The sequence below is a fragment of the Balearica regulorum genome, chromosome 5, assembly GCF_011004875.1.
Source record: "Balearica regulorum gibbericeps isolate bBalReg1 chromosome 5, bBalReg1.pri, whole genome shotgun sequence".
NCBI lineage: Eukaryota > Metazoa > Chordata > Aves > Gruiformes > Gruidae > Balearica > Balearica regulorum.
This window is the reverse complement of record NC_046188.1, coordinates 41,306,903-41,334,687: the sequence shown is the minus strand read 5'-3', so window position 1 is coordinate 41,334,687 and position 27,785 is coordinate 41,306,903. Positions and strand designations below refer to the sequence as shown.

The following is a 27,785-nucleotide window of genomic DNA, read 5'->3' as shown; positions in this document are numbered from 1 at the left end:
GTGAAAACTGTCTAGATTTTTTTTTACAACACTGATAGTAACTTAAGAAACTTTTTTTAAAAGATCGGTGAAGAAAGCCAGTTAAATAAAAATGTCATAGTGGACAGACAATCAAATCAAAGACGACAACATCCAGTGTGTCAATAATTAAGATAAGCAAGACCAACACAATGGATTAGCTATTTATCAGAGAAATTCCAGTTCAAGGGATTGCTGTTCTGACAAACAGAAAAGAAACATATAAACACTAGTTTGATTCACATTTTGATGTGCTTCATATTTCATTATCTTACACAACACTATATTAATTTATACGGAATATATATATCAATTGGTAAAGTAACAAGGTAATAAAACTAAACACAAGTTTGCTGCTCTGAAGTTCGTTTTGGATTAAACCACTGGTAAATTCCACTCTCTTCATCTGAACAGTCACATAAATAGGATGGAGTCCAGCACGTCCTCAAGATGATGCGATTTCTACTGCGAGTAACACTGCCAAGCATCAAACATCTTAATCTCATCAGATAATAGACAATCCAAGAAATACCATATGGAAGATTAAAGCTAGCAGGCTGCGGCTAATAATTCCGCTGCTTCCTCCGTGCCACTGCCAAGCGCAGGGCCCGAATTATCAACTTCTCATTATTCAGGATGTTGTAATCAGTCAGTTTCACCAGTTTGTCAAAATTCTCTTCACTGAAACACACCTCCCTTGTCGTAAAAGGGGAGAGGATGCTGGAGACATCAACATTGCCTTCAGCCATCTCTTCAGGGTTCCTTTCCACACCTGAGGGATAAGACACAAGGACGTGCACTAATAAGGTTTTCTTGCAGTAAGTTATGATAGGTAGAAAAGGGACATTTGGAGGGAAAGATATGATTTGCCAGAGAGATGTAAAAGTAGTCTAGTAGCACTGTATTCTTCAGCATTTGGATCAAGTCTCTGTCCAAAAATGATGTAAACTCAAACAGCTGGGAATGAGAACATCGATTATCAGCAGCTGTGCTTGTAGACCACTCCTTGAACAACAAAGTCTTTGTTACCCAAACTAGAAAAATGCAAGCAAAAGGAAAACAAGAGACTCTTGTTCTGAATGAAATAACAACCCCCTCCCTGAAAGTTCAGGAGAAATTATGGCACTCAGACAGAGGACATATTTCTTATTTAAAAAAAAAAAAAATCTCTGTCCACTCAGTCCTCAATCTGGGAGATTACTTTTAAATATGTGAACAAAACCCATATGAATGGGTTACCACCAAAACCCCCAGAAGGTTTTGCCTCCATCTTTGTTTGCAGGCAGCAGTGCTTAACAAGTGCATGTTTGTAGAGTATAACAGCTTGTGTTGAGGACCTGCCACCCTTGCTGTATCTATTTTGGGAGTTTTAACTTCGTGCTACCTCTAGTAAGTCCTGTGGGGTAAATTCCTATTTTCATCTCAAATGTATCAGGAAAGCTTCTGGAGTTCTCACAGTTCAGATGTACTGACACAGACCAGTTATTTTTGTCAGGGATGAGACTGATAATGCCAACATTGGAAAGAAGGTCAGAGCTGACAGTGAGACATTAGATACGAAAAGAAGAGGACACACTAGGCAAGTGACTCTTTATTAAAATTGCTAGCCACAGGTGACTCACCAGGAGCTTTATATTTCTTGAAGGTGTCGTTCACTAGGGGGAAAAAGAGCACTGTTGGAGCTTGTGGACTGTCAGCATCTTCAAACACATAGCACTCCTTCAAGTTTTCCCTGTCTTCCTCACTTATCTCAATTTTGGGAAATGGGATTCCTTGCCCCGAGATGTACTTTGCAATCTGATCCAGAGGCTGGATAGATGAATAAAATAAATAAAATTAATACAAAGGATCAAAACTCAAAAAAAAAAGATCCAGATACCTGGATTTTTTTAAACTCCTCAGCTAACATGAATATTCTAAGGCTGGAATCTTCCTCTTGATGATGTTAAGTTTCAGACGAAAACAGCCATAAGCACACCAGATATTGCATCTTATCTTATTTTCTTCTTGTTTTGCCTAAAGCAGTGCAAACAGTCACTTCTTTTTTGAGCTTGCAAATGGAGCCAAAAGCCAGAGGACTGATTTTATAAAACCAATGAAACAGGTTCAGAAGGGGAAGGCAAAGAAACTGCAAGAACAGAGAAGTAGAAGTTCAGTCCAGATTATTCTGCGTCATTATCTTGACTACTTCATTATTTACGATTTCCCCAATCTTTCAGTCCTCTGCCTAATTTGTGATTGTTTGATAATGACTCCTTATTAACAAATGCACTTATCAACATACCTTATGACCTCATGGGAAAAAAAAAAAAAAACACCTTTAACAGCTATATTTACTATAAACCTATGTTTATTTTTATATTATTCTCATTACATATGCAACACTAATTATATTATTATTCATTATTAATCAAGTCCAGCATCAGCCAGTACATTTCCCTAAGACTGATGTGAGATAAGCATGCCCAGAGACACATAGGGTTTCCCATTTACTTTCTTAAAATAGTCAGGACTTTCCATTGCCTCTGTAGCTTGCTCAGTTCAAGAATAACCAAAATCAGTATCAGAGCTCCAGAATGCTCCTCAGTCAGCTCTTCAAAATCTCTTGGATCCACTGCAGTGAAGACCTTGATGATTTTAAAATGCCTCTATCCATCACTGTCTTCCAATATCCTTCTTAGTCACTAAGAAATAAATCACCTAATAATCTAAATAATAAATCACATAATAATAATCTCATTCCCATGCCATTACTGGGCAGTTAGTTGGTTTAACTGATGAGTGCTAGAGACCAAAAGACCATGAAGGAAAAAGATCTCAGATATCATGGCTTTTCTTACCAGTGTCTGGGACCCTCCACTGTAATTTAAATGCAGGATGACGTCCACCTCCCTCTTCGATCTCAAAAGTGGTGGGTAGCTGGTATTGATGAAAAAACCAGTATCAACCAGGGAGAGCTCATCATCTGCTGTTTCCATCAGTTTATTTGGAAAGGAGTCTATCACTGTGTCTGAAACACAAACATTTCTCATTACAACAAATAAAAAACAAGATTGACTGCTGCTCTGCAGAAAGTCAAAGAGGGAAGAATGGAAAATTTAGTCCCTCATTTTCCCTGCCTTCCTTTGACTCACTGGAAGCACTGATTTACAGCTATAAGTGACACGCTACAGCTTTTTCTTTCCTTCCTTCCTGAACACCTCAAGCAGTTTTGTCCCTAAATGGGAAATCCCTCCTGCCTCCTCAGGCTGAGCTCACCTTGTCCACTGGAACACAACCCCCAAACAACCAAATTCCATTTCACCCCTCAACCCCCCCAAAAAATGAAATGCTGTTCAAATCTGTCCTTCATTTGTGGAAGGGAGAAATGGAATTTCAGAAGTCGGTCAGTCTTGTCTCTTCCTCCTCGCTGGAAAATCCTAAATGAATTCCCAAACAAACTTCCTCAAAATGTTACTGAAAAACGTGCTGTGTTACTGTGCCTTTCCACGTAGAAAATCCTTCACTCTCCAGGTACTTGCTATGCATCTGGAAGCCTCTGATAAAATTGGGATACTGTGCAATGGTTGGGCGTCCTGTTAAGACATCTCGCAGAGCAGAGGAGAGGGCACTGGAGGGAGTGAATAGACATGTGTCTACCTCATAGGGATTCATGGACAGAAAGGGTTCTTCCTCTGCAAGAAGGAAAAAAGAAGTTCTGAGTTTAGGACAGTTTTCTGAAATTATCAATATTTTAAAAAATAGAGTAACTAATAAACACAGTTATCACCACCCCTCACCCCAAAGGTAAATCAAACATAGTTATAAGCCCTTAAGGTCTATGCTACCAAATAAAACTCAGCATCAGACAGTGAACCAAATGACAGCTACCTCCAGGCAGGAAGCACCACCTCCCACCTCCAGGCTTCCTCGGATGATGCCCAACTCTACAGCAGCGTGTGGTGCAGGGGAGAGCTGAGTCCCAAAACATACAGGACAACAACATCGGCCTTCGAACGGGACGCCTTCAGAAAGCATGTGAATATCACCCAGCTGCAAACTTTAGCTAAGTTAGGAGGCCAGTCATTGCAGGTTCCCTGCGCAGTTAACAGCAAGAGTGAGCTTTCTCCATGGGCAGTTTAGTGGAGAAAACAGCCCTGTGCAAGAGAGGTGTTCTCTACTGACAGTATTAGTGGCCAAGGAGGTCCATATCCCAACTTAGCAGTCTTAAGACGTGTTCTTAATACAACATTATTTTTACATGTCTGCTGGAGACTGTTTTTGTGTCTGTATGTCCTTTAGAAAAAGGCACTGCTTTGCCAAAGAAGCATAGTTTCTCTAAATCAGGCACAGAAATTTCTTAGCTGACATTTTTGCTTTGCTTTCCTTATCTCTCTCTCCTTGACTTCGACAGCATCTCTTTAGGCATTAGACCTCTGCATAGAATATAAGCAATATATACCAGTGGTTAAAAAAAACAAAAACAAAAAAACCCACCAAAACCACGCAACACAAAAACGTCTCACCGATATCTTTTACTCTGTCTCGTGTCCATCTACACCAGAAGTCCTCTGAATCAGTAGCCAAATTCCAGACATACATCACATCTATGGAAAATATACTACTCCACATGCCTGTAATGGAAAAGAGAGAATAGAAACAGATTGATGGAGTAATCTTGGAAGAATTTTAATTGACACACACCTTCAGTCCTCCCCCTTGGATACTTCCTTTCTGCTTGGATGGATATCTTCGTGGGCATACTTCCTAAGGATGTCCTTGCTAATGCAAGCTCACACCTGTTCTGCCTGTTTGCTGGTGTCTCCCCAGGGCTGTCCACCACAGACCACGTGCTTACCCGCACCAGCTGCCTCTTGAGTAGGCCAGCTTTCCCTCTAGGCAATAGTCACCTTGCATGTAGCAGATCCGAGTCTCTGAGAGCTTCTTCACCAGCCTTCCCATAAAGAATTCACTTCCAAAATGTTCTGCACGAATAGACGCTCCGTATTTCAGGAGGCTGACTTCATAAGGAGTGAACTCCAGCCACTCTACGATGACAGCAGCCAGGTCATGAAAAGGTAATAACGTGTTAACTATTGCTAAACAGAAGAGTACTAAAGAGCAGGGACAAATAATGAGAAATACACTACTTCATAACATGCTGTTCACCAGCTGTGGCAGTACTATTTCCCTGAGAGAATATACATGTTTTGATACAGCAATCTCCAGCAGAAAAGCCCTGGTCTGAATGAAACCAGAAGCGTTCTGTGGCAATAATCTTACCCAAAAGCACGTATTGCTTAGTTATAACTTGTTTCCTTAGGGGCACCAGTGACAGAGAGCTTAGCATTCACCTGGTGTCATGGACTCAGTTGCTCATATTAAACAAACACTGTGAAAATTAATACTAGAGAAAATAGTGATTTTCCTGCCGTTGAACCCAAAAATTCAAGGTTTTTCCTTTAATTGTTCAAAATAAGACCATATGGAACCATCATAAGAATTAGTTTTGTTACAAGGTTTTTGTGACCAGGATAAATTGTGAGTTTGGCATTTTCTGTGGTATAAATCCATTTTTGCTTCTGGCAACATAGAGAACTCAAATTCTAAAGACTAAATATGTTTGGATTTTTTATTTTTGTTAATCATTATTATGTGAAATTTTGAAAGCTTTTTTTTTTTTTTTTGCAATTAGAATGAAAGGTATTACTAAAGCTGATTACATGCATTTAGTCTTAGTTCACATTACTTAAATTATAAAGTTGTTAAGAAACCTGGATCATAACCATTACCTCTGAATGCCTGAGCGCTATAGCTGGACTTGAGGTTGATGGCCACATAGATGGGCAACGGGTTCTGACCATTATCCACGGCCTGCCGTTGATCTGAGAGTCTGTGCTCATCTTTCTGGTTTTGATTTTAAAAGGTTAATGGAATGAAGGGAAAAACAACTTGCACTTGAAATAATATAGTGTGAATTATGAACTTTATCCAGGTTCTCCTCCCCATTCTCATCGCACTGGATTGTGCAGAAATATCTGCCATGGGATATCCCAAGCTTGGCAAGTATCCCATAAGGAGCAGCTACACCCTATACGGGTTCTCAGATTTTGAGATATGCAGAGAGGGTGACTGTAGATTCAGCAAGGAAAAAAAACATTCCAAGGAAGAAATACATGGCTAAGCAAAAAGAAAGGTACTTTCCTTGGCTGGATGTCAGGGAATAAACTTTACCATATTTTAATATATTTTGCAAGTATATTCATATGCAAGAATATGTTCTATTACACTTTAAATTTAAAGTTTAAATTTAAAACTTCCTTGTACAAACATAAACCAGAAGCAAACTACTTAAGTTATGCTATTTTTAAAGTACAAAAATTTCTATCACTCTTTCTTAAAACTTGATAACATGTTTACAGAATGGTCTTTCCCACTATTTGAATCATCTCCATATGCAGTCTATATCTAAGTCACTTCATAAATGCATATATTCATTTATGCTAGTGAAGTAAATTATTTCAGATTTTTAAGTGCCTCTTCTAGTCAGAGTATTTTATGGCCAAAGTGATTAGTTTACATTTTAAAATATTTTTTCCTCAGAATTTCTCTTTCTTTAAGAAGAAAGAACACCTTTGGCTGCAATGCCATGGCTGCTTCAGTTCAAGGTCAACCTCACTTTACAGCAAGAGTAGCGTTTTAACAATGGATCTGGATATACAGAATTTAATCAACCACTAAACTAATTATTTTCATTAGTAGTACTGAATGGCATCCCAGGATTTATTTTCTTCTCCTTTATAGCTATAGACGTTCATCAGGTTTCTGGAAAAAAGGAGTAATACCTTATCATGTAGCATGGATTCGATGACAAGCCCCCAAAGATCTATGAAAGAAGCGTTGTGTCCTTCTTTAGTCCTCTCCATCAGGTCATTGTAATAATACTTAAGACAATCCAAAGAAAAACAGCAAATCTTGGATTTGGTTACTTGCTTGCGAGCTTCCTTGATTGCATCCTCCAGATATTTTTGTGACCAATTAGCATCTTCATATAAGTTTGCCATTGTCCTGAAGAAACATTAGAAGAAAACAATGAAAGAGAACTAATGCTGTGGTTTGGCTTCAGAGAAATTTTGTGCAACCTGTTTGTCTGTTTCTCAATTCACATGGGGTTCACAACTGAAAATTAAACACACCTGAAATACTCTCATTTCAAGAGCAAACAAAATCTCCAAGCTTTCCTGGGTTTGATGATGTTTGGTGAAGTTTATGTGGGCTCAAAAATGATCTGAGAAATTCAAGGGAGAAAAAAAATCTGCAAAGACTATTAAATACCAAGACTCCACAAGTCCTCAAAAAATCCATTTCTTGGAAGGTGGGAAGTATTCTAGGGAGCAGTCACTACTAGTTCGCGGTAGTCTCATATTTGTTGCCAGTATCTGCTACTGGCTCCTACCAGCGAGAAAACTGGGCACTTCTTGGGTCTTGGGCACATCCTGGTACGACCATTCTTACTTGTCTCCTTGAAATCATAACACAGACAGGAACACTCAGATCTCCACATACGTGCAGAGATCTTGAAAGAATTTCAGCAAATACTTAGACAAACATGCCATTAAGATTTAGACTTACATGAAGGACTGACGCACAATTCAGTGCAAAAAAAACCCTGTCTCCACTTCCAACCAGGTGTAGAGGAGTGGAGCTACCTGGAACCCACATTATTAAATACTTAAATTATTTTAAATAAGACATCATCTGCCGTATGCCTACTGGGAGAAGAGAGCACTTTATGATGAGCAACCACAGTTGCAGTCTCTCCGAGGTCGGTATCTTGGTGTCATTTGTTGGACTGTCTGTGGCAGTATTAATTCCACTAGCCCCAAATACACCTGTTACCAGAGGGAGATGCACTCTAAATCCAAAATGGAAGTGAGAATAACCAGCAAGTGGCAGGCATAAACTCTTCTTCCCATCTTTCTTCAATTTCCAGTCTAAGGTATAATTGATAAAATATGAAGAGGTAATAGAGCATTTACATGAAAATATCAGGCATAGACTGTGTCAGTGTGGTGACAAAAGCACCTGATGAATGTGACAACTGATCTGTTATTCAGTATGTTTTGTTTCTTTGCTGTAGGTGGACACAGAGAAGATTGTGGAGAAAATGGAAATGCTTTTGATTTACCAAGTGCCATATAAGCTGATGGCGCTGTACAAATAGTCAACCGTATTAAGCAAAGAGAACGCAAACATAAGCTTTGCTTGGGTCATTCTCACCATGTTGTACCCGACAGACCACCGATGTAGGAAATGCAGTCTAACAGATTGAGTTTCTGAAGACCTAGCAGACTGCCATACATTGCTGTCAGTGATCTCGTCCCTCCTCCGGTTGTCGTGATGGCCACCACCGGCACCTGTTCAACACAGAAGGAGCGAAAGCCACGCGTCTATTAGACAAAAGCAATCCTTCTTACCGCAGAAATCAGGTAACAGGTTACAGGTATTGATACAAACAATGACATTACATGGTGCAAAAAGGATGTGATTGTTGCAAAAGGCTTCTGTTACCACCACCTGACTGATGGGAGAGGGAAGACTTTTATCTTACCCGCTCAGACTGGGTGGGCAGGAGGTTGTTTGCTTAATACATAATTGGAAATCAACCTCATCGCCCTGGAATTCTTCTCAAAGTGTATTATTAGAAGTCATCATAGAAAACACAGGATTGACCATGCCGGAGCAGATTAGGGATCCATGATTCTGCCTCTAACAATGACCAGTGTCTCAGAAGAACACACAGCACCCTGTAATCAGCCAGACCGCACAATAGCCGAAGCCTTCCTGGCCTCAGGCCACTAATTACTTTATGTCCTGAAGGACAATCATCAATAGGGCTTCCCACCCTCCAAGGTCCAAGTGTAATTGCAGAGACAGACTATTCTTCTCAGTTTTTCCTGATGAAGTATGCACTTTGCTTCCATTAGTATCTTGAGTTGTGTGGATTCCTACATGGCTTATGGAAAATGTTTATTTATATCTTTTAAGTTTTAGCTTCTAATTTCATCAAGTGATTTGCTGTTCTAAAGTCAATGAGTAGAGCTTGAAGAAAATATTTCTCCCATTCTATGAAATTTAAAAAAAAAAAAAATTCTTCCTACCCTAAACTCGGTAAGAACTTACAAACTAGGAAATATTATAAAATAATGAGGAAAAATCTGATCATCTTAACTAAATTAGAATAATTTCAAAAAGTTATATTTTGGTTTTTATATTTTCTAACCTTTTCATTATGAATTATCAGTTCAAATGTAAGTCAGTTAACAAGGTAGAGGGGATTTTTTTTCCACAATTTTGAAGTTAAATACATGAATGGGAGAGCCAGAGTAATCAGACCTTTTCAAAAAAACATCTTTGGTCTTACCACCTTAACCACTTTTCTGTGTGTCAGGAAACTCAGCTATGTAAAAAAAAGTTCTTTCCAGCTTTCTTGAAAACTTTATTTCCTATATTATTCTCTGCTCTGAAATCCAAAATATTATTTTTTAAATCTGTACATTATCCACAGCACTATTTATTTTAATTGTCAGGTAAGGATGATTCCTGCTGTTGTTACTTTCATAATTTTCTGATTTTCAACAACCCAGCTAGGCATAAGCAGTTACCAAACTTATGACTGAATTATGGAGGCAGAAGCAGGGACTACAGTGATAAAGCTGCGCTTCTAATCAGCGATTTCATCCATACAACTCAACGATGCTGTAAGATTCACTGTTCTTTTCCAGCTTGACAGTTTTATTCTAGTAGTCAATTTTCCCAACAATACGCTTTTTCTGCTGCAGAAACCACCCAAAGTATTTTTATTCAGATATCTGTGTGAAAATTTTTGCTTTGTTCCCTCAAAATCCTTTACAAATGCCACGATCACCACCTTGCCTCTCTTATTGAGCCAAAACGTACTATTTCCCAGCTCTTCCGTGTCCGTCCACCCTAAATTTTCCTCCTGAGACCCATAAGCAACATCAAGAATAAACAGACATGGGTTGAATCGAGGAACTGTTGAGAAGTTTTGGGGGCTGCAAAGGCATTACTCTGCCTTCCCCGCGCTGCTGTGTGACCCAGCTACTTCTTTTCTTGCTCATCTCTTGCCCTCGGTGGCTAGGCTCGCCCCAGAACAGGGTGATTAATTAAGATGGGGTTTTTTTATTTGTGGTTTCAATTTATGAGTGAGGCCCCAATCCCTAGAGAAGAGTTGCTGCCAGGGACTCTATTGGCTTGCCTCGCGCTCTTTCAGATCCTCCTCCAAATGAAGAATCTTTTTCAGAGCAGCAGCAACATATTTCTTCCTTTTCCGCAAGAAGTCCTGCTCTTCTGTGCACAGGCTAAACCCCAAGCGCACATCCAGGTCTCCTGAGCTGGAAGAGATGGTGGGACAAGTCAATGCACGTGTCATTTATAGCCGATTTCAAGACCTGGAGGGCAGGTAGTCAGTAAACTCCACAAATCATCTGTAAAACAAGCCATTTCCAAGTCTGCATATGGATCGAGGAAGAGAAGAAAAAGGAGCATTTCTATTGCCAGCAAGGAGTAGCAGTGAGGATGAAGAGGAGTTTCCAAGGTGCTTTAGACTTATTGTGAACATGGGCACGAATACAAGACACACAAGCCAAGGAGAGATCACCCAAAAGGGGATAATTTCAGGAGTAATTTTTTTCTGTATTCATTCCTTTTTGTTACCATGACATCCTGGAAAACTCAAATGATGCCACGATCACCTGTTCTCAGGTTTTGACAGCTCACTAACAGTATTTAAAGTGAAGGTCCTAATGAGCTGTGTAATGGAGCTTGAACTGCAGAGTAAGTCCCGCAGCATCAACCCCTGCTCAGCCTCTGTCCCGTGAAATCCAGCCTTTCACCTGTGCGCTGAACAGATTTCTAGATAAGCATTTGCATGCTTCGTCCTGCAAATATATAAGAATATCCATCGTTTTTTCCACATGGGCAGCCACACTGAATTTTCTGCCTTGAGAAATGTGAAGCACAAGCCAAAAATTGGCAGGAAAAAAAAAAAAAGAGGTGAAAAAACAATCAAATGGCAACTAATGTTTTGTGCCTTCGACAACACAGATACACTTGTTAATAAGAAGAGCACTCAATATTGACCAAATCTTCTGGGTCACATCACCCTCTGGTGGCTGCAAACTCTATCCTGAACATTGCTTTCACCAATATTTCACAAACGTGAGTGTTTCAAGGGTTAATGTTGGTAGCCTCTGTTCTCCAGCAAATTTAGTATATCACAGTTTAATCTTGAAAACAGAATAAGGTCAATTGATTGAACTTAAACAAACAACTTTTTTAGTGGTAGATTAAAATTTCTCTTGCTCACTTGCTCTCTCTCTAAATCTGTATCTGCTAGATTTACTTTTCAACACATTTTGTTAGGGGCTGAGACTGAGCAGGTAGCTCTTCTTCCTATACTCTGAATTTCATCTACACAAACTGCTCTGAAAATCCGCCCTGCTTCCCTTCAGTATATCACCCAATAGTAAGGATGCTGCAAACCAGATGAAGTTTTCAGCTGTACCATAAAATGTCATTGCCTTCAATTTTACCTATCACCGTTCTAATTCTGACCCTGCGAGTGGTCTGGCAGAGGTGCAGCTGGTCAGGTCTCCGCTCCCATTCTGCTCAGCGAAGCAGGAGAAGGGGCAGAAGCCAGGCTGCCCTGTGTTTATTTTGGTGATTTTGCAAAGTTGAGGAGGAATAGAGTTTATTTCGGCCATTACGCAAATCCAACTATTGGCATAAGTGGGCGACAAAATTAACGTGCGAGTAATGCAGTTTTTACTCACATCTAAGAATAGTAGTCACAAGCCAGGCTGATTTACTCTGAGGAAAAACCTACCAGGGCTCATAAACTCATATTGAGCTTCATGATCCTGTAACTGCGGCCGACAGGCACTTACCTCAGGCACCACGTGAGTACAGTGCAAAGCACTCACGTGGCATCTGCTCATCTCTCCACCTATCGTAGAAAAAAACCTAGATAACTAGTTTACAGTAATCCTGGATGATAGGACAAAAAGAGGCTATCTTACCATTTTCTTGCTGTTAAGCACAAGTGAAAGGAATGATCCTAGAAATCCAGAAAATAAAGCTAATTACCACCAAATTTTAAAACATTTCTTTCCTTCAATCTCAGGCAAGGCTCATTCAGTAAGAGAGGAGGTTCTCAAATAATAATTCATGTTATTACTATTATTATTATTTAAGAATTTATTAAAGAAATTTTGGGATGCATGTGCAGTCATTTTTGTTCCTTGAAACAATTTAACTCTAATGTTGGAATGCAGGTTTGCAATGATTTTCAGATTATAATTATTAACACCTGCTTCCTTAAAAATAAGTATGACAGTCTTTTTTTTTTTTTTAAGATTTTTCAACAAATAGCTGAGCAATTTTACACAGTGATTTTGTTCACTTGGCAACTTTATTTCTAGCAGGACAACACGAAGCACATTTTGAAAATATTTATTTCAAAAGGCTCACAGCACTCACCTCTTCTACTATTATTTCCTTCTGCAAAGGGAGTGACTTCAGAGGGAAAGAAAGGACCTCGGATTTCTCTGTTTCGTTTTTATCTGCCAGCTGAAACAGTGTAAAAAGCAGTAGGGATATGCACATGAAAGGTTTGTCATCTCTAGAACTTCTCCTACCAAGAGGGCTGATTCAGTACACCGGTTACAATACTTTCTTCTAATTTCACTGAGGTTAATGATACCATACAGAAGGAGAACGTACCTCTTCTGGTAATGTGATATCCAGTCTTGTCTGGTCATTTATGACGCAATGAAATACGATGATCTTAAGGCTGCGGTCAGAGTCCAGCAAAATCTTCTGGCTCCCTTCATGGGATCCTTTCACTGTAAACGTGAGCTCCTGATCTAGACATAGAGGCAGGGAACAAAGAGAATTTTAACTATTCCAAGCAAACACACATAACTAATAAAATCCTCTTCTACTCTACATGCTTTTTGTCCAATTTTCTTTATACCACGATGATTAGGTAGACTTCGGGTAGCCAAAACAGTTTGAAAACAGATATAAAACATCTTGGTGGATCTGTATAAGTCATTAATATACAGAAATCACATGTTTTTGAAATATTGTAGTGTGCTATTTGGTAGGTGCTTTCCAGGAATAAATAAAATCAAGATTTAGACTTAAAGGGGTGTCGGTGTAAATGCATTTTGGATTATTCACATTGAATGAAAGTGTCATCTATTTGATGTCAGTCTGTTCTCGTTCATCGTGTACGTTTTATTGAATGTTGTGCCTGCTACAATAGTCAATGATTCAAACCCCAAAATAAAGCAGACTACTGGACATGTGCCCTCATGTCGCCAAAACTGAAAAAACCCTGTCAACCCAAAGGTTGCGTTCCTTGTACGGAAAATCCTTTACATTTACAGGGAGATTGTGTGCTGTTTTCTTGCAAGATCAGGGCCAAGAGGCATATAATTTTAGGTCACTAACCTTTCCTCCCCATGTTACACAGTCTGAAACTTCCTACAATGCAACTTAGCCATTGCTAGCATTCTATTCAGAAAGGTCAATTTTCCATTCATGAATTATCTCAAAACAGCCACAATTTTTTGAGATTTGCTCCATGAGCATCTTTACACAAGCTACTGTTTATTTGAATGAACTTAAAGACTAGTGAAGAGTCCTGCTATATTTATAGAGCTACATTTTACAGGCAAAGTCCTGAGTTGGTGGTGGGTTGCATATTGTGCAGACCCCTTTGATACAATTTTACATTTAAACTTAAGAGCTTAAGTTTATCATTTTGCTCAAACACAAAAAAAAATTTCTCTTCCAGAACCCTGAATGTACAGAAACTTGTACGTACTCAAGACAAATTAAGCATACAGAATAAGATTTCTACATATTAATTTAATAAGATAATTTTAAAAGAAGATCCCATTTAGTTAAAAAAATAATTTTGAGCAAGCAATAAACAAAGGGAACTAATATATTTTTTCAAATTTTTTAATTCTAGTATATATGGCTCTATTTTTGCATCAATTTAAGATTTGCCTGAGAACTAAATACTTGACTAACTTGAATTTAGACAGATAAAATCTCTCTGCAAGGTGGGGCATGGCGAAACTAAGTATTATGTGACACAGCTAGAGTAACGTGCACAACAGATTATTAATTTTTCAACATCTGTTATAACAACTGACTCACAACACAAAAACAATAGGATAATGAAGCAATAACCTCACTTGTGGATTGCTGCTTCAGCTTCCCCGTATCCACTCTGACCTCCAAACAGGAAACTTCGCGTGCCTGTAGCAAGAGAGGATAAATGACAATTGACAGAAATTTAAATGTGATTGCAAGTGATTCATACTGTTCCCAACCAACCCCTCTAGCTGATCAACAAGCAACACAATTATTATCTATTATCACGTCTTCAGGTAACACAAGGGCAATGGTGATACGGTAATTTTTCTAAGTTTGTAAGTAAAGAGGAACAACTCATGAGCTGCTTGAACTTGGACAGACAGTTAAGATGAGACCTATTCAAAACAATAGGTCCATTGAGATACGAGATTCTTCTTATGACCATTTTATCACTTTCTTCATTAAACCCTGATAGTTCTGGGTGTAATGTGGGAAAGATGGGTAGGATATTCAAGTTTATGGAAAAAAGTAGATGGTATGCATGCTGACGGCAGCCTCACAACATGTTTTTGTGGAAGGTGGCAGCACACTGGAGTGATGGGAAAAGAGTGATCCTTAGTGCCAGCAACAGATCCTTTTCCTCAGTAGGACAGTGTGGCTTATAGTACTGGCTTTGGGACAGCTCAAAGTTTCCAGAGTTAAAAATATGAATGTTTGTTATGCAGGCACAGGAAAGGTTGTAAGAAATATACATTACCACTAATACTCCATTAGTAATGATGCCATCAGGATAGTCCAGACTGAAAAATAAAATGGAAAATATAATGTGATGGTGTGATGGGTGGGACAACTCATAAATATTCAAGTCTATGAGTTAACATATTACTCATTCCCCCCCCCCCCCAACTTTGACATTTCTGACAACAGTCTCACTCAAAAATACTTTAAAGCTTTTATCAAGCATAGTTCTAGATGAGCTGAGTTGTGAGTTTTTCCATCCACCCATGATAGAATATGAAGCTGGGCTTTTATTCCCATAGTTTTTCATACTTGCTTTAGTAAACCAGGTAATGAATTCTGATATGTGACATATTGAGTTTGAGGAAAGCTGGGGGCTGTTACATCCATCTTGATTTTTTCGATCATTACACAGTTTGACCCAAGGTTTTGTACTTGAAAAACTAACACACTTATCTAGATTTCCACAGTTTTCCAAAAATTACCATAATGGTGGAAGAAATTGTACTTACTTCTATGAAGTGATTTGCAAAACACACATGAGATTTTAAGATATCGCTGTATGTGTAGATGTGTTTCCACTTATCTGTCTCTAGGGACAGAACTAGGTTCATATACTGCAGACGCCAGGTTTCACATTCTCAAATATTTTTCTCTCAGTGAAATCAGGCAATGTCTCATTAAGGATATCTTACAATTTACCATTTTATTAAATAGCAGATGCAAATTCACACAATATCTCAATAACCTGAATTAGTCCAAAGGGAATACATAAATACATAAAATTATAAGGTTTGAGCACCAACTCCTTAACCTGCTGCAGACGGTATGAGCTGTTTATTCAGACTTTACAAGCTAAGGATGATACACTCTGTAGTCTCACATAGCCGTATAGTTGAGATATGTATTTTGCCTCAGCTGAAACCAGGCAATACACTTCTTTTAAAATCAGATGAATGACATAGTTTTTATCCAGTTTAAGAGAAGGTTTAATGCAACTATTAAATTTCAGTATAAACACACATGAAAATAGCTTTGTAAAGTTTCTCATGACAAAGAATTCTCCCAAAATTTCAAAGCTCAAACAGTTTAAAGTTTCATTTCTAAATCAGTACTTTCCTATAAGAGAAAAATATGAATTAGCTAAATACAGTGCAGAGCACTCAGAAAAATCTTTCAGGAAAAAAACCAAAAAAACACACACCCACACCAAAAAATGCCCGCTAAACAAACAAAGAACCCCACACACACCAAAAAACCAACACCCCCTCAAAAAAAACAGCTATGCACTGGAAAAAACAATTTTACTTAAGAATTAGGAAATTTTTTTTGAAATTGTATTTTTAAAAAGTTCAAAGAATATTGCTCAGGAATGGGCAAAAAATACTCAGTGTTTCTATCTCATTGCAGGGAAACAGGTTTAAGTACCACTCAAGTTTTGTTTCAGACACAAACTTTAGCACTTAATTATTATTTTGTAGTCAAATAGTTGTAACATTACATGACATGAAGTGTCACTATCCTCAAATACTACATTAAAAAATTAATGAAAGCAGAGAAGCAGCATGGTGGATATTAAAGATCTCAGCCTGCATAGCCTGGTGAAATGAAGTAGGAAAGACAGGAGACGATGTCTCTCCATGGGCATAAATATCCAGTAGAGTGTAGTATTATTTGAGGTATTGGTATCAGCAAAGCATAAAATTAGGCTGATAGTTAGGAGGTCCAAGGCATGACCTTCAAACAGGGTGGAAGAACCTGCACTGTTGGACAGAACAGCTTGGAAGGCTCCTGGGAAGAACCAGGACAACACATGCATTAAGCACCAACAGCTGAGATGTCCTTTTTGGGGTGTCCCTGCTGTAAGGAAGCCCAGCTGCTGTCACTTGTTGGTTACTCCCCACGCTGCACTTCCAACTTTTATATCCCAAATTTCAAGGCTTCTGCTGGTCACAGCTTAAGACAGATGTTTTTCAATTTTTTTTATTTTTTTTTTAACCTTGTGATCCATAGACTTGTTTTAAGAAGAGCAAAGGCACTCACCTTTCTCTGAAGCTTTGGAGATCAGCTGTGGCTAGAAACACAGCTGAGCTGGGTGCAGAAGAGCTCTTACTATTCAGGTTGGCAGGGACCTTTGAATATTTTGTCTATCTTTGGAGCACTGAATAACGCCCACTTCTCAGGACTAGCTGGTAATTTCCCTAACAACTAACCTGCTATTAGACAGCCCTCATTACACGTACTAACACTCCCGTACTCTCCTCCATCACCGTTTGTGATGTGTGGCCTTTTGTAACGCAGACCTCAGTTTTACTATGAGAATTGGGAGCATGTTATGGCCCGTGGCAGGGGAAGCCATGAACAGAGACCCTGGGCATCCTTCTCCACCAGATGGCTATTGAAGGGGTGCCTAAGACGGCAGTGGACTCTATGAGCCCAAGGATCATTTTCCAACACCTGGTACACATCAAACTGCCACCACCTCCTTTTTAGATCATGCCTGGCTTATAATGAAAGAGGCAATGTTGTATGGGAAGTTACAGTCACACAGATTCTCATATTACAGTTTGCATTTGGAGTAGACTACTGTGCTCCATTTCACCAGAGGATCTGGATTTTTTGATACCTGTGTACAAAGTTTTAATTCTTTCATGTCAGATCCAGCTTCCCCTTCTTTTAGTAGCTTCCACATAGTGCAGGCAACTTTTCTGAGCTTTCTGACAACCCCAAAAGAAGCATGGGGAATGGTATTATTTCAATAAAGAAAACCATATTCACCTCAAAGATTCTTTGGTTGCCACCTTTCTCAACTTAAATCTTTTGCCTTCAGCGCTCCTTGAGGCCCTGTGACCATAAACACAAATACAAACATCCTACTCGGAGTTTGCTCAGCAGTGCCCAAACCAAATGGCTAGCATGATCTGCTGGTACCCCCCCCACATGGGGGAAATTTCTCAAAATAATACAGCAGAACTACAGAAAGAAAAAAGACTTTTATTTTCTAAAAATCATGCTTTTGCCGTATTTCAATAATTAATATTCAACTTTTATACAAGTTTTTGTACACCTATTTACATTAATTTGTGTTAAGTGGGCTTTGTTTTAAACATCATCTTTCACATTTGAAAAAAAGAAAAGGGAGGGGGAGCTGAGATGAAAAGTTGTGTAAGAGAGGTCCTTCATTCTTCTAAGAGTTGTTTGAGATGGATCTCCTCAACTTGGGACATCTGGAAGATAGAAGGAGGTCAAAAATAAGATCAGCAGACCCAGCGAATATCCTGGGAGCCTCAGATCTCTCCTTGGAAACTCGAAGTACCTTTTAGTTCATCAGAAGTCTCTTTGTGGCCCCTCAATATCAGCTGTGGGCTTCAGTAGAAGTCGGAGGGAAGGGGGATTTTGAGGGAGCGAAGCCACCGAGTCCAGCGGGACCCCGTCCCTGTAGCAACTCGTAGAGGCTCATGCTGATGCTGGACCCTATCAGTGGAAATACAAGGGAGAAAGCCCGCGTTACCATTGATAACCACCAGAAAATAACACAAAAAACACTAAAGTATGCAAATCAGCAACCTGTGTACAACGACCTTACCTTTTCTGTCACCGCTGCTCGAGGGCAGCAGCTCTCATGCCAGCTGGGCTCACGTTATGGGCCCATAAAACAATGGGCGAGCGTTTGCAATCCCTTGGCTCGGTTGCTGGTGAAAAGGCATTGGGAGGAAGGAGCGTGCCTTCCTCTCTGTGTCGTTTAGGCTCAAAACGCTTGGCGCTTAGTGCCTGCCACGGGTAGTGGCAGCAGAGAGGTGAGTGTTTGCAGGTACGGCAGGAGTGGCGTAAGAGTGAGGCAAAACTAGAGAGAGGGTATTCGTCTTGCAGTTGTGGAAACCACGCTACCAAAAATGAAGGTTTTCTTCCATTTTAAATAAAAGGTAATGGGAATGAATGCAGGAAGTGATTTCATACAGCCCACCAGTGTATCGTGAGGAAATTTTTGCAATGTTCTTTGGTAAAAGTAACACAAAACACAATTTTTGCAGTGAGGTCAATAGGCAAACAAAGATAGGAGTGGCAAATGCACTATCTTAGGTGCAACCCAGGAAACTTTCCTCGCCTGGGGTTACACTTCATGTGTGATATTATTCATCTGAAAAGCTGGAAAGAAAGAACAGGCTAATACAGTAAATCTTGCAATTAGTAAAGTCTGGAATGGAGATAGAAAAGGAGTGAAAAACTACTTCAGATAAATAGTGTCAGACAAAATGTGCTGGTGGGAATAATTATTAGAGATAAACTGCCATATTTACAAACAAAAAGTGCGTTCTCATTGTTCTCATCACAATACCAGATTTGCAGAAACTGTCCCGCATGGTTAGCTGTACTCCTTGTTGTCACTATGGTTGGCTCTCCCCTTCTGAAAGTTATCTCTAATCTCTGTCAACACTTGTCCCATCCAGCAATGACAAAAACCCTTGCCAAAACCTGCTGTTCTGGTTCAACACAGGAGAGGTTGGTTTGGTCCATAGCTTTCTGGTGACCCGCCTCATTAATTACTCTGCTGACCCTTTCATTAATTACTACAGATATCACACTTTTCTATGTTGAGGGGAAAAAAAAACCCTCTCAATATCCTACCAAGACCACGATATTTAATCAATTCAGATGTGCTTACACCTTTATTCCAGGCTCGACTGATGGGCAGAACAGTACTGACTGCCACGCATATGCAAGAAATGCAAATGAGGGATAGTAGGGGAAATGTTTATCCACCTTCCAACAAGAAGTCCATTTTCCCAGAGAAGTGTCTTCCCTTTTCTCAGGCTTGCTAGGACCTCACAGGGACATTCCCTCCCTGACGGACTTATGATGCAGCAATTTCTTCCCTTTACATGTGGAGTTCTTCAGGCCACAACTATTACATTGGTCACCCAGGTACCATACAATGAATGAAGAAAGTTGATTAGATGTGTTCTTGTTGTAGGCAACTGAGCCATGACTGTGATTCTTTTAAAAACCTCTTCCTTGGCATTGCCCAGGTTCCTTTTTATTTGCACAGTCTCAACCATCTTTTTCCAACCAGTAGAATTCCTACTCAGACAGCATCTGCAGAAATTGCTAAATTTCTGACTTTGTCTATTGAATGTCTCTCCAGGTAAAGGCAACTGAGTGCAAGGTCCAAGAGCAGAGTTTGAGACAGAGTTGATGCACACACGCTCCGAGATGAATTTCAGCCTCCATCCCCGTATGCAAACCCACTCGTGCACAATATTCAAACCAAATAACCTGCCTGGATCTCCCTCATCAAAATACAGGATTATCTGGAGTATGATTCTATGTACCAACTCCACAAGCCATCCTCTAACTTGCAGAGGAAGGAAGACCATAGACGGGCCATTTGGGACGTCTACTGGAACTCTCCTCCCCATTGCTGTTACTGGTTTTGTGACACTCCTAAGCTGTGATAGGCACCACTTGTCTCGCTGTTGCTGGGCCTTCTGCCAGTTTTGGCACACGGTAAACAACAAACACTCCACCCTGGTGAGTTTCCATGAGTTGTAATAGGAGATTCTGAGACTGCTTTATCTCTGATGAACACTGGGAGATCTTTCCTTCTCTGTTCGTAACACTGAGCTGCTGCCCTTTCTCCACCAAGTCCCAATTTCCCCTTCCATCAGGAACGGGCATAAACATGTTATTCAAAGTCTCCACCAAGACACTATTCTGCTAGGCCTCCTGAAGTCCCCCAAATGCCTTGAGAAGGTCCCAGCAGTACCATCCCTTCTCTAAGGTTGTTTTAACAACACTTTCAGCCCAATAACGTGGATCAAACTGGTAACAGAAATCCTTTCAAGTAACTTACTCAGAGTCATAAAGCATATTATGGAGACAGACTAAAATAGCTGTGATCCTGCACCATACTCCCTTCTCCAGTTAGAGACAGGCTCCCAGATTTCCCCACAGCATGAACTACCTGAAGCGAGCACGTCCCCTAAACATTCAAACCCCACCAACAGCTTCCAAGCCTCCCAAGCGAAGCTGGTGCTGCTCCTCCAGTTTTCCTGGTTCCTCAGTCCTCAGCCTCCCACAGTGATCTTTGCTCCTGTCTTTCTGCAGAATATTTCATTCCTCTCCCTGCTGGAACTGACACTCAAGTCTACCTCAGCCCCCCACATATAGTCAAATGAGCTAAACAGATCAACTTACAGGAGAGCATTTTATAACGCTGTGGATTTGAAAAGTCAGATTCCCAAAGAAGGGATGACGTAAGATATTCAGGCTTGGCATTCCTTCTTCTAAAGGTCAAAACTTCCTCAATATTGTAATTATCCTCATAGCTACTCAGGTATTGATCCAACAAAAAAAACAACAAAAAAAAAGAACCGGAGGAAGTTGGTGCCCAGGTGGTAGCAGTCAAACAGGGCAAAAACTACATTTCCAGATATTTAAAATCTAAAAATATGTATTCTGAAATTCCAGTTTACTAGACTTGAATGAAAACATCTAGATATTGCTTTCAGAGACTGTAGGTTTAAGAAGCATTGTCACATATGAACCAGCTTTCCAGACTACTTTTATACTGACTACAACAGTTTATATAGAATTTAGGATTCTACTCACGTGTTCTGCAATGTGAACTCCACCTCCAGCTCCTCACGTGCCTGAAGAGAGGGGAAAAAGAAAGAAAGATATATTACTTATATTTCTTCATAGCTTTCATCATGCCAGTTACATATAATCTGTAAAAAATATATTTAGAATAGCACTTAAGAAAATTCCCAGAACTTAAGAATAGTTTTCAAAAAACCCCTTGTGGTGCCAACTGAAGATATTGAATTTAAAAGATACTGAAAAAGCAGTTGCTAAAACTAGTTTTTTTGAAATCTAAATGCCATATGAGCATGCAGATGTAGGCACTGCTATTCCACTAAACCAGTCATTTTTCAGATTTAAATTCCCTACACAAAAAGAATCAGCTACTTTAATATTATTACAGTATAAAGTGGCTGAAAATTCAGAACTCATACCAAGAGCCAAAACACATGCCAGAAATATTCAGAATTAAGGCATTGGGTAAATAGTTCTAGCTGGTTCCATCCTAGATATTTTGGCATATAGATTTGTTCTTAAAAACTAGCATGGAGCACTGATACAGGGATTTTAAGTCTGTCTTACAATAGCAGCAAAATGCAGTTTAAATAGATTTTTCCTATAATGAAAGACTATAAAAGGATATATTTAGATGGAAGGAAAGAATTTGCTTTTGTTCTCACCAATTCCATTGCTCACCTGGGGATTCAGCTGAAACTTCACCCGAACAGTACGTCCTACAGTGAGTTTATCTATGTCAAAGAGAACTGTGCAGAGTTCATCATCCCTGGTGATCGTGTCTTCATCACAGACCTTTAGCTCCAGCACATTCTGCAAAAAGAGGTTAAGAATTATCATGGAGTTATTTCTGTAGCTAAGAGCTCCATAAGGCAGGAAAATCTCAATACTAGGTTTTCTTCCCTCTCCTCTCCAATTTTAAGGGAAGAAGGAAAAAAAGGAGAAAGAGAAATAGAAAAGGGAAAGGTATTTGGGAGTATTAGACTTCACATTACTGATAACTGTATGTACACAAAGCGGCAGGCTTGTCTGCCTGGGGAAATGAAACAAGACAGGCAGGTCATGCAGAACGTGCATGAATTTGTAATAAGTAATTGTGTTAAATGTTTCTACATTCATTTCATGGCTTTTGGCTGAAGTGTGTAAAACAGGCACAGGTACATAAAGAATGTTTGAAGGATTTTCTTTTCGTCTTACCTAGAACTAACTGATCTTACTGTTATTTGCACGGGATCTTTATATTGGGTTTCACTTGTGCATGTCAGGATCAGGAATAGGATAGTAAGGCCATATTAATTTCTCACTGCTTCAATATAGTAGATGTTTAAGTAATGAATAGCTGGAACAGAACAATACCGAGGAGGATGTAAGCAACAGAGTTTTTTCTGAGGAAACTTCAACACCTCCATCGTTGGGAAACTAGCTATAGGCTTATTGGTTTATTGTAGTTTTGCATAATCTACTGACTATCTGCAGACAGCAAATGGTGAAAACCATTTATTTTCACTACCTTGACTCGGCGGTCGATCTTGTAGCAGAAAGCTTCATTCCAGACAGGATTTTTGCTGTTCCTTATGGTTCTGGTCCGAACCTTCTCGGTTGAGGCAGTAGGCAGCCACAGTGTCACGTAACAGTCTGAAAGGGTGACTGTATAACGAGAAGACGAGCAGAGTGATAACGTATCCAGAGGAAGAACTACTGCACTCTGCGCATTTAAACCTAATAAGATAACGATAATGCAGTAGGGGATTTCTTCCTAAAATATACAAGGCGAGGGGTAAATAATACAACGAAGCACTAGAAAAGAGAAACATCCTCACACATTTGCCATGCTCATTCCCAGTATAAAGTTTTATTTGAAATAGCACTGTGCTCCACATGCAGCACAAGCACACCTATCCATGCTGCATTTAGCTTTATATGCATGATTATCCAAATGGCCGTGGCAGGGTAATGTTGCCAAAACGTAAGTACATCTACCAGTATATGCCCTCTGCCACGCGCAGTCACATCAGCTCCAGGATGCCTCCTCTGACGCTCAGGCAACACACTTCACAACCTTCCATCTGGGCTGCAGCAACACTTGTTTTCTAGCATTTCCTCCCCAGATTTGGTACCTTAACTAGTTGAAAGCCTTTATCAAAGCGCTGGCTTAAATGAAGAACGATGGGGCGGGGTGCCAAAAAGTAAAGCGTTCTCCCATCAAAGCTGAAAAGTTTTATTTCCTTGTCACAAATCAGAATATACCAATTTCTTATTAATTCAGATATTTGATTAATTTTCTAGAAGTTCTGTCTTTCTCAGCAAGTCTTTTGGAAAACAAAATCAGTCTCAGTGCCAGGGTTAAGTTACAATTCATCCTATTTCTTCCTACTACACTATCTGCAGACTAGAAAAATCTTGCCGTCACTCAAGTCTGGGGAAGGAAGCCATAAGTGCCACCAAAGACATTATCTGTCCCTCCATGTTTGGAGGAAGAACTGTCAAGGAGTGAGACTTACAGAAGCTTAACACAGGCACCGATGGCCTTTCTCTCACACCTATAACACAATACTTATCCTCCCTAATTCACATTAGCAATGCTCAAACAGTCATTTGGTTCTTACAGCAACCTTCTGAGTCAGAAGAGGTCAAATAATTCAACACATAGTCAGTCTCTGCATCATGCTCAAAACCTGCAACAGTGTTATTACATCATATTAAGTACAATTTTCTCCATATATTTCCTCTTTATCTCTCACTAACAGCTACAGACTTAGATTTTTCTACCAACCATATTTCTCCCAAGTTGTGCTTTTATCATGTAGTTAACCACGCTCTCACCATCAGCAAAACCTCAATAATGACTGTGGGAAGGAAAGTGTTCCCAGAATGTTCCCTTAGCCAAACCTGATCAGAAGAGCCTGACTGATCACACATTTGGCAGAGTCATAAGTGTAGACAGATGAAAATGTAAATGGTTAATGGTGATTAATGCTAGAGCTTCCATTTTCAAAGATCTTGAGTCACACTGATGAATTAGTTCACAGTGGCAATGCAAAGATTAAGCAAATAAGTACATTGAGAAAACTTGAATGATTTGCCCAAGATCCCATAATGCAGTCAGTGTCAGGTTCCAAAACACAGTCTAGATTTCCAGGCCTATACCCAAATCTATTAAAATTATCTTGCTCTGGAACAACAGGAGGGAGAAAGACTTTTAAAGCATATTTATTTTCCACTGGTAAATAGGAACGTGAGAATCAAAGACCAAGAGGAAAGATTCACTTCCATAAATTAAGCACAAACACTTCACTAACAAGAAAATGTGAAAAAATACTATTGAAATGGGAAACGCCCAGGCTTAATCAGAAAAACAGGAAAGCTAAAGTGGAGGAAACAAACCCTAACTCAGAATTGTAGCAAGAAGCGTACCGTTACCATTATGAACAGGTAGAAAAGGGATACTTCCTCACAGCTGAAAATACCAAGGTTTCAAGGAAAACTAACTGAAATGTTTGGATTCTCAAATGCCTTTTTAATGCCTCAGAAAAGGTAAAGCCTGCCTGACCTATCCTTCCCACTACAGACAAAAAATGAAAAACAATTCTTCCACAATAATATGAGTTTCCTCGGAAAACAAATTTTCTGCTGAGAAAATATTCTTGCTGGAAAGATTTCAAATCTCTCTGCCAGAAAAATACTTTAAACAAAGCCTTGGGAAGCCCAAATTCTGAATTCAGGGCATCTCAAGGGGGTAAAGATATGATATTCACCTGTTCTTGAGACCAGAGCACAAGGAAGTAAGGCAGTATGATGTGCCAGTCATGCCAACGGGCTTCATGAAGAAAGACTGTACGATTAAGGAGCGACTGTGAGCAATTTATTCCCGAGAATTGAATGAATTGAAGCATAAGCAGGCGACCTGCTGGAGTACACAAATGCATGCGCAATTGTGCATGCAGGTTTGCAGATGCAATTGCAGTGACTGCCTGGTCGGATCACATATTTGGTTGATGCAAATCACCGCTTAGGCATTTGAACATCTGGGTTTTGTTAAATAAAAAGTCAGTGCATACAACTATAAGCCCACAAAATGTGTCTTTCTGCACATCAAAATAGGTCTTTAATCTCCAAGAAACCCAGAACTTTACATCTTACAAGGTGCACTCGCTTGGTCTAATGAACCAAATCCCTTTTTCAAAATGACAAATATCACAAAGTAGTTTGATCGACTTTCCTTTCTAGAGTAAAAAATATTAAGACATAAACAGTAAACAAAGCATTCAGTAAATCATAGCAGATTTTTTATGGCTGAAAAATAAAAGGAAAAAGATAAATAAGCACAGTAGCGTTACCTTGTGGAAGATGCAGGAGTAACCCAGAATACCACAAGTGAGTGCAGCAGAGACTTGTTCCCTGACAGTAATAATTCCTTTAAAAATACTGTTGTTAAGCACAACTTCCACATGTTCCAACCATGTTCTTGCCAGAAAACAACAAATTCAACCTCAGATAAGACGACAGAGTTTTCCCTCTACTCTTGACCCATTATAGTAGTTGAAATCTCAAAATATATAGTAAATTAATTAAAATTTACAGCTGGTTTCCTTATAAAATATGATGTGCTGCATGAAATTCAGAGTGTGCCAAAAGAAATTTAATTTTGAGCAATGTTCAGAAATATTTTGGTGAATATGTTGTGGACTTTTCCTCTTTGTTTTACATCTTTCCAATTTATTCTTGAGGTCTTCCAATTTGAATTTTCTTATTCTCTTTGTCTTTATTTTGCCTTTTTCTTTCATGCCTTTCCAACTTCTTTACACAGATGTTTCACCACTCAGATTTCCCCATGAAAGTGACTCAGTAACGTAACTGCATTTTGAAAGGCACCTGAACAAGCCCCAGCGCACCCAGGGGAGTGGTCTATTGAGGACCCACACCTGTGGAACAGAAGCTGTGAAGAAGCTCCTCAATGAATTGGAAATTTTAAAATTCAAAATTAAACCAGTCCCTCCCCTGGGTTAGTCAGTGTCACATCTGGACAGTGAACTTTTCTTTCCACCAAGTGCAAGTCTCATTCTTCCACTGAGGATTTTTACTTTGTATTTGCTGCCACGCTGGTTCAACGAGCAGATGCCCGCTGGTCTGAAGAGGCAGCGAAGGTGAATCTTGACAGGGCTTCCACAGTTGGATATCAGACTTTGTAGACTTCGCTACTGCAGAGATTTCTTCTATCTTGGTCTCTTCTCACTATTAACTCTTGCCCTCTGATCTGGCTGTGACATTTTTCTTTTGTAGTCTGTATTCTAGACACACTTTTCTCACTTCCCCTCATTATGCTGCATTAAGCTCCTTTAAAAATCTCACAGTAGTGCTCTATCTAATTTTTTTCTGACTTTAAAATTACTCCATTCTCTAGGCTAAATACATTCTCAGACACACTGGATTTTATCATCTCTTTTGCATATTTATAAACTCTGCAGAAGTAATAGAATGTTTTTGCTTGTACTTCTGTTACTTTCATAGGCTTTCCTACTTACTGCTGATTTTACATTTGCATCACCAGTACTCTACTTTCTTCTGTCCAGAAATTCTGTACAGAATATTCTTACTCAAAAGTACAAGAATTTTCATCATTTAAAGAGCAGCCCTCTGCTCTGATCAGCAGCTAGGTCTGATGTCACAAGGGTAGGAAATACATCTCATGCAGTGAGGGATGAAAACGAAAGATCAAATGCATTGCCTGGCTTGAGTTAGACTCTTTACACTTAAGAGCAGAAAGTAACACTTAGGTATCACAATACGAATAATTTTTGCAAACTTGTAGCAGTGTATCTTGTTATTCCTACACAATTTAAGAACAATAACATTGACCAAATATTTTCTTTAAAGATTTATAAGATACATCCAGCCACAGTAGAAGTACTCACGCAAGTCTGCCTTCCGGACATTCCTCACTCGTAGTATTTTTACAGTGAGCAAGTTGAAAGGAGATACTGGTCTCTGCATGACAATTCAAAAAAAGAAAAAAGAAAAAAAAGACAACATTGAGATTAAAATGATAGTCTATAGTCACAGACTACTGTAACCCTAAAGTTCTAAGGATGGCAATAAACCCAAGGTTTTTAAGGTTGATCCAATATAATTTATCAAACCTACTGGAGTAGTTGGAAAAATGATACAAATTTTTGGCACAGAACCCTTTTCAGGTCTGAAATAGAAGCAACAGATTTCAAAACCACATATGAGTTGAGAATAGGTGCTGAGAGTTTGAT

At 39.3% G+C, this 27,785-nt stretch overlaps 1 protein-coding gene across 1 annotated transcript; it reads right to left on the bottom strand.

Moving 5' to 3' along the window:
• Positions 1–27,727, bottom strand: LOC104635160 (cytosolic phospholipase A2 epsilon). Its single transcript, XM_010301882.2, has 19 exons — positions 27,441–27,727; positions 23,039–23,175; positions 22,210–22,341; positions 21,541–21,581; positions 14,951–14,993; positions 14,292–14,355; positions 12,802–12,944; positions 12,559–12,648; positions 12,099–12,136; positions 10,277–10,412; positions 8,278–8,414; positions 6,843–7,065; positions 5,790–5,904; positions 4,908–5,045; positions 4,524–4,631; positions 3,501–3,692; positions 2,859–3,028; positions 1,641–1,827; positions 1–790 (listed from the first exon to the last, which is right to left on the bottom strand). The coding sequence occupies exons 1-19, from the start codon at positions 27,517–27,519 to the stop codon at positions 582–584; spliced, it is 2,382 nt and encodes a 793-aa protein (XP_010300184.2). The 5' UTR covers positions 27,520–27,727; the 3' UTR covers positions 1–581.
• Between the last annotated feature and the right edge of the window lie 58 nt (positions 27,728–27,785).